Raw genomic sequence first — 8,144 nt, forward strand, 5'->3', positions numbered from 1 at the left:
CTTTTTTAGGAAATCCCATATTTTACCCACAGGGCAATATATCCAATGGTTCCAGAATATTCTGCTAAAGTATTAAGGAAATGATCATTCAAGGGAAATAGGGAAGTAAAATGTTTTATAGAAATAGGAAGAATGATAGCATGAGGGTCGTATCTCAATATGTGAAGACATCTGGTTCAGCCAAGGATAATGAGGTCTGCAAGAAGGTCAACATATGCAGTTAAAACCTTAGGAGCTTGGTATTTCAAGTAGATCCATTCTAAAGAACAGTCTTGTTGAGCTATCACCCCTGTAGGTGAATGGGAAGTAGGGAAAAGAAATAACAGTAAAGGTAATGCAAGACCATATCGACACAAGAAGACTTGATGAAGGCATTCTTCAAGGAACTGAAGTTCCTGTTCAGCCTGTGGTATTAAGCTTTGAAGACTATGAAGGTTAGGGTCTCCCTCAAGAGTGGCAAATAGATTTGTAAGTTGATGTGTAAGTTGATATGCCCAACACTGGGCATAACCAATTAATATCTTGTAATAATTTTTGAAAATCATTTAAAGTGTCTCAATGAATGGAAAACTGAGTACTAACAATGGTACAGTCTATAATACCATCTAAATAGAAGAAGAGTGGAGTAAATTGTACCTTTTCAGAAGCTATTATAAGATTGCCCTGTTGTAGGTATTCTTGCATATTTAGAAACACTTGATGTAAGAGCTCTGGGGTTGGGGCTGCTAGTAGGATGTCATCCATGTAATGGATAATATAACAGTGGGATATAATTGTCGAATGGGCTCAAGAATCTTTCCGACAAAATTCTGGCACATCATGGGAGAGTTAGTCATGCCTTGAGGGAGAACTTTCCATTGAAATCTTTGTAAATGTTCTCATTGATTTACTGTTGGAATTGAAAACACAAAATGTTCTTTTTCTGAGGGGTGGATAGGAATAGGATAGTGTAAAAGCAGTCCTGTAAATCCAAAACTACTAAAGGCCATTTAGTAAGTATACAAGAGGGAGCAGGAAGTCCTGGTTGTAATGAACCCATAGTTACCATGACAGCATTAATATTATGGAGATATATTATAATCTCCATTTGCTTGACCTTTTCTTTACTATAGAAATGGAGAATTCCAAGGAGAAAATGAAGGTTCAATGTATCCATTTTCCAATTGTTCTTGAACTAAACCTCTTAGAATCTTCAGTTTTTCTAATGTGAGGGGTCACTGGGGTGTCCAAATCGGTTTGTTACTTTTCCAGGTGATTGGAATTGGTGAAAGGGATTTATCAACCCCAATGGCCCCTATATAAAACCCAGCCCAGAACAATTGTCATTAGGATTAAGATCTATAGGTTACTCCTTGTAAGTTTTTACCTAAGCCTCTCCTAGGAATATGTCCCATATTTTTCATCATGTTTTTTACATACCTACAAGTGAGGATGTAGGTATGTGAATTTCAGCATCCCATTGTTGTAATAAATCTCATCCCCAGAGACTAATAGGTATGCGGGCAATGTAAGGTTGAATATGACCTAGTAATACCTCTGGGCCCTTACATGGCAGAGGTTGGCTGCTTTGTCTCAATTGCTGAGTAGTTACATAGCCAAAATCCTCAAGGGCATAATCAGCAGGCATTGTAGGCCATTGGCATGGCCAACATTGACAAGAAATGAGAGCAATATCTGCTCCAGAATCTAAAAGCTGTTCAAATATTCATTCCTTAATAGAAAGCTTCATTTAGGGTTGACTTCCTTCAAACAGTTTCTTAGAAAAGGAATCTTTTTATTAGTACTGCCAAATCCTAAATTTGAAGATTGATTAGGCATAGTATAGGGAAGTAGCAAAAGTTGGGCGGCTCATTCACCTGCTGAAAAGATCCAAGGAACAGTAACAGAAACCATAATTTGAATCTCACCATAATAATCAAGAGTCTATTACTCCAGTATGTACTGTAACTCCTTTCATAGTTAAACTTCTGTTCAAGCAGGAGACCAACCGTATTTGGAGGTATAGGTCCATATAGGTTTGTTGACAATTTATAAGGGCACTGAGATGGATGTATAAAGCAAGTCTTAGAGAGAGGGATATCAAGAGCAGCGCTCCTAGTCCTTGAGTAGCAGGGACTAAAGTCCATTACTGAGAGTCGCTCTTGGGTACAAACTGAATAGGAGAGTTCCATGACCCCATATTTATTGGCTGCCCCTTAGGGAGTTTCCCTGATGAGGGTTCCCCAAAGGATTTCCATTTTTCTCATTTTTAGACATACATTCCTTGGCCCAGTGTTTGCCTCATCGACAGCAGGGAGAAACATTAGGGGGTTGAATCTTGGATTTATTCAGCCGATTGGTGGGAAAGGAGGCAACCAGACAGGGAGGGAGACGGCATTGTTTTTTTTATGTGTCCTGTTTGTCCAGGATTAAAACATTTTGCCTGCAATTGTGTTTGAACAACCATGGTTTCTAACGCTGTAACTTGGGCCTGATGTTTAAAGGGTCCTACATTACAGAAGCTTTTAAATAATCCATGACATCGCCAGATTCTCTAAGAGGTTGAATCAGAGCCTGGCAGTCTTCATTAGCATTATCATATGCTAGTTGTCTTAAGAGTATTTGCTGAATTTGTTCTCCTCTTATCTGTTTTTCCAGCGATTCTTTTTCACCTGCCAATAAAAATCAATGTATGGCTCTTTAGGCCCTTGTATTTTTTTTATAACTGATGGTATAATCAGTGTCTGAATTAATTTTTTGCCAGGTTTGTAAGGCCACATCACGTACGTGGGGAAGGTTTGCAGGAGGAATGTTATGACTTTGATGATTAGAAGTCATCCAAACTTCTGTTCCCATGAGCATATCATAAGTAAGAGCAGCTATATTCCCTCTCTGTCCTAAACTCCTGACCTTTTCATGTACCTCCTTAGAAAGCCACATCTTCCATTGTAAAATTTCAGAAGAGGTTAATACTACCATTTTAGCTATAAGTTGAAAATCATAGTGAATCCGGCAGGTGTTTTTGCTCCAAATGGATAAATATTCATAATTCATAACAATAGGGAGAAGTAGGCCCCTACTTTAAATTCTCTAACAGTCTCCATCAGCATCCTATCATAAATAGTTGGCCTGTTAGTATGAAAAGTTACAGGGAAAACAAAGTGAAGTTCATGGGGGTGAGACCATGTAGAAACAGAATTTTGTTTTTTAGTTTTTTTGGTCCTAATTGTAACATGCATTAATTATCATTCAAACCAGTGTCACTTCCCTCATTCCCAAAGAGGTCTGCTGCTCTTTCCTTGTCCTCATTTCTGGAAGAAATCGGAGGCACAGTGACCAAAGGAGAAACATAGCATTTGTCCTTTTTGCTGAAAAATAAGTTTTTACTTTCAGTTTGAATTTGTTGGGTTGTTTCATCATCTAATTCATATGTATGCAGAGAGGTAGCTGTTTCAGCCTCATGATTTCTTCCTTATACTCCCCTCTACGAATTAAAACAACCATTTTTACCAATGCCCATGTAACCCAAACTCCACAGGAATTTTTGCACCTTGTCTATAAGCCTTTTCCACATTATGGCATGCGCACTCCCAAATTGTCTCTTTCAAGGTTCCTTCATCAGGAAGCCAAAGATTATATTCTCAAATAACATCCAGACAAGTTCTTAATTGACATCTGGATACTCGAGCACCTCCCTGAGATAAAAGGTGTTGTATTAATGCTAGAAAACGCTGGGGGCGACTTTGATTCTCCCCCATCATTATCACTTACTTCCTTCTGTGAGGGTCTCTGTATCCATGCGTAACTGTTCCTTGATTTCAGTGCCCTGTTTGGGTACCACATGTCACCCTCGCAAGGTGGAGATCCTGGTGATCAGAGCCTGTGTGATGGGGGAACTACCGATTGATGATCAGTAGATGTGTTTATTTCTTACAATCACTTCTTCTATACCTTCCCTAAGATCCCATTAGAAACAGGGTATAGATTTCTGTGCAGGGCGTGGGCTACATGTGGGATGTGATTTACATGCAGGCAATCAAGTGAGACAAGTGAACAACAATGATTATCACTTAGCTTTAAATGACAATATCTCTTAGCTTTAAATGATTAGAGAAAGTTAAGCATTCTCCACACTTACCTGATCTATCTAAAGGAGGACAAGAAAACACTCCAGGGATCTTCCCTTGTTTATTCTGGATGTGGGCCCAGGAAGAAGCATGCGCTCCATTTCCTGGAGTTTTCTTACAGGATTCTGCAGGACCCCAGTCACCTTGGCGAGGATCCGGGTGGTATTCTCACAAAGGGGGAAAACAGGGAGAGAAAGGTAAAGCAATTCAGGTGAACTGAGAAGCAGAGTGCTTAACTCAGTAAATCATATATGTGGCTGAAGGGTAACAGCAAAGTTCCCATGAGGATTTTGCAATACATGAGAACAACTTCAACTCAGGGTGAAGGAGTTGATGACACTAGCTAACACTACCACAACTTTTGTTCTCCTCTCTAAATGCTAATCATCTTTCATAAACCCTGTTATTCTCTCAGTTAACAGTCCAAACTGACCTGAGACTCTCCTTGGCTCATTTATATTTTATGCACAGGATAAAGAACAGAATTCTGAAAATGATGTCAGTTACATAAGAATCAGCAAGATGATCATCAAATCATGATTTGACTTTAGCAAAGGTCATTTATATTAACCTCATTGTCTCACAGGTCATCTTTAATTTATGTCACAGAGTTAATATGTTTTGGGAACTGAATCTCCCCATAGAAATACACCGATGTCGTCATAGGAAAGTCCCATAAGCATTTAATGGAAAGTTTAATTTTGCATTGAAAGAAACATAATTATTGACACTGACTTATTAGTCATCTCCCAGATTTTCATTCTTTTAATCCCAAATGTTTCTGAGAAAAAAATTATTTTCTGAAAGTATATGAGACTTCACACCACACAGATACACGCAAAACCAATATGATGTTATAAAACTCTTCTCAGAGCATTCAGGTAAAGGAAGTATTCAGATTTATCTTTACTTTACTATTAGTGTCCATAAGTATTGTTTATCTGAATTAGTTAGCATTTTTTAATATTCTCAGGTTTCAGCTTCTCACCTTTCTAGGTCTTCCACAGCTGAAGGCAATGGCAAATCAGCATGAGATTTGAACTCAGTTCATATCAACCTTTTCCAATTAAAAGGTAGATCTTCAAAACATACAGGTAAGGATTCAGTTTAATTCTGTTACATAATTCAGGCAAGTACATTGAAAGTTAATTCTAACATAGTTGAATAATTAAATAACTTATCTTTAGTACTTTAAAACAAGAAAGTAAAATGTTCAGCCTGTGCTTTTATTTTGATGTTTTTAGTATGGAAAAAGAAACCCATTTTGACCACAGAATTTACATAATTAGACACACTGGTCAAAATATCCTAAGGGAATCCCTAAGTAGTAATAGAAGATAGCCTTTGAGGTAAAACAAAATTTGTTCCCAAAAATCATATTTATTTTTAAGATTTTTTTTTTCATTTATTCATTTGAGAGAGAGAGCCAGAGAGAACTCAAGCAGAGGGAGAGGCAGAGGAGAAGAACAAGGAGAATTCACACTGAGCTGGGAGCCAGACATGGGGCTCAGTTCCAGGACCTGGAGAGTCATGACCTGAACCAAAGGAAGATGCTTAAGTATCTTAGCCATCCAGGGAACCCATCTCAAAATCATATTCAGATTCAAGATTTTTCTCTTTCTCTAAGTGTTATAAAACTAAAATATACAGGCAAGCTTTTTTTTTTTATTAGCTTTAAAACTACTGTGATATACTTCAGAAAATATTACATAAGTTTCTTAGGAAGCAGGAAAATAGTAGCTGGGTGACTTCCAGTAAAAGAATGATGCATAAGGTTTTCCATGATAAATTTCCTAGAATTTCCTTTGTAGCCTGTTCTTCAAAACTAGCAGTCTCAATTTGTGGAGACTAAAGAGGTCACTAAGGATCAGTGATAGTATACTGACAACAAGTTCACCTGTCTCAAGTCTTTGAAGCTAGGACTGAAATCAATACTTTTTTTCCCGCCCCTCTATAGCATTAAATAACTCTTATGAGAAGAAGAAGTCATAGCTGAACTCAAATGACTACAATTCTAATAAAGAAACTGTACATGCATATTTTTTTTAAAAAGCCATGTGTATTTTACATAATCAACTCTAGATTGTGTTGGGTATATAGGTTATGCTTGAGAATGCAAGAAGTGAAAATCAGTGTGGTCTAGAGCATTTAGTTAAAGCTTTCTTAAGTAGCATAATATGTAAACTATGCTTTACATAAGGATGGAAAGGATTTAGATATTGGGGAAAAATCAACAGGAATGATGGCACAGGCAAAATCAGTTCTTATGGAAATGGATCTAATACCAGGAACAGGGATGAGAGAGGTGAAAATACATAGATATTTATTTCCTTGGATATCCCAAGGATTTCATTTAAAGATTAAAGTCCTATTCTTAAATCTTTGAGATTTTCATACAATTCCTAAGGTATAAATTTAAGATATCTGTTGTATGCTCTTTTCAAGCATTCATTCCACTGGGAGAGTATATGAAAACTTTTTGCTTAGTTAAAAAATTTGCATACATGAAAATTGATAGCAAATGTATTTTAAGGATTATTAAACAAAAACTGACACTGATATTGTTTGTCAACATTGAACCAAATATAGGAATGCTAGATTTCTCAACTATTCATGCATGAAGTCATCAAGACAAACCTTTTTCTCTGTAATCATTCTTCTTGGAATTACAAAAACATTCATGGGAATGCTGATTTTCACAGTTGAGCTTATAAAACTGACATTTTTAGGGGAATGACTATCCCCTAGATGTTTGGGTGCCTATATCCAGAGATACTGAGGGGAATTTGAAAAACCTCCTCTCTTTGTTGTAAAAAGAACAATTTGGAAGGCACACTATATACACTCTAAATTAGAATCTTATATCTCCAGAATTCCTGTCTCAACAGAGAAGGTGGAAATGACTGAGGATAACTACTCCTTGACCACTGAGTTTATCCTCATAGGATTTACAGATCGACCAGAGTTGAAGAGCCTCCTGTTTGTGGTATTTCTCATTATTTATGTGATCACTATGGTGGGGAATCTGGGCCTGGTAGCATTGATTTTTATGGAGCATCGTCTTCACACACCAATGTACATCTTTCTGGGCAACCTGGCTCTGATGGATTCCTGTTGTTCCTGTGCCATTACCCCCAAAACGTTAGAGAACTTCTTTTCTAAGGACAGAATGATTTCCTTTCATGAGTGCATAGCACAATTTTATTTTCTCTGCCTTGCTGGAACTACAGAATGCTTTCTCCTGGCAGCAATGGCCTATGATCGCTATGTGGCCATATGCAGCCCTCTGCAGTACCACACCATGATGTCAAAGAAACTCTGTATTCAGATGACCACAGGGGCCTACGTAGCTGGAAACCTGCATCCCATAATTCATGTGGGGTTTTTCTTTAGGTTAACTTTCTGTGGTTCAAATGAAATTAATCACTTTTTTTGTGATGTTTTTCCATTATACAGACTTTCCTGTGTTGACCCTTATATCAATGAATTAATGATATTTATCTTGTCAGGTTCAGTTCAAGTCTTCACCATCAGTAGTGTCTTAATATCTTACTTCTACATTCTCTTTACTATTTTCAAAATGAAATCCAAAGAGGGAAGAGGCAAAGCTTTATCTACTTGTGCATCCCACTTTCTCTCTGTCTCCATATTCTATGGTTCTCTTCTCTTTGTATATATTCGACCACATTCAGTTAAAGAAGATGATGAAGATATACCTGGTGCTGTTTTTTATACTCTAGTGATCCCTTTATTAAACCCTTTTATTTATAGTCTAAGAAATAAGGAAGTAATAAATGCTGTGAAAAAAATTATAAAGAAAATTTTCTAACAATTTATTTTTTTTAAAGATTTTGTTTATTTATTGGACAGAGAGATCACAAGTAGGCAGAGAGGCAGGCAGAGAGAGAGGAGGAAGCAGTCTCCCCACTGAGCAGAGAGCCTGAGGCAGGGCTTGATCTCAGCACCCTGGGATCATGACTTGAGCGGAAGGCACAGGCTTAACCCACTGAGCCACCCAGGTGCCCCATATTTTCTAAC

The 8,144-nt window shown here is 37.4% G+C and overlaps 1 protein-coding gene across 1 annotated transcript; it reads left to right on the top strand.

Moving 5' to 3' along the window:
* The first annotated feature begins 334 nt into the window (after positions 1-334).
* Positions 335-7,935, top strand: LOC123394304 (olfactory receptor 5K1-like). Its single transcript, XM_045088054.1, has 2 exons — positions 335-434; positions 6,995-7,935. The coding sequence occupies exons 1-2, from the start codon at positions 335-337 to the stop codon at positions 7,933-7,935; spliced, it is 1,041 nt and encodes a 346-aa protein (XP_044943989.1).
* Positions 7,936-8,144: the final 209 nt, after the last annotated feature.

This window comes from Mustela putorius, unplaced genomic scaffold (assembly GCF_011764305.1).
Source record: "Mustela putorius furo isolate JIRA1106 unplaced genomic scaffold, ASM1176430v1.1 tig00003834_pilon_pilon_pilon, whole genome shotgun sequence".
Lineage (NCBI taxonomy): Eukaryota > Metazoa > Chordata > Mammalia > Carnivora > Mustelidae > Mustela > Mustela putorius.

Coding starts and splice junctions, on each gene's coding strand:
- LOC123394304 (XM_045088054.1), top strand. CDS start 335: ATGCAAGACCATATCGACACAAGAAGACTTGATGAAGGCATTCTTCAA. Junction 435..6,994: donor AAGCTTTGAAGACTATGAAG/GTTAGGGTCTCC, acceptor CTGTCTCAACAG/AGAAGGTGGAAATGACTGAG.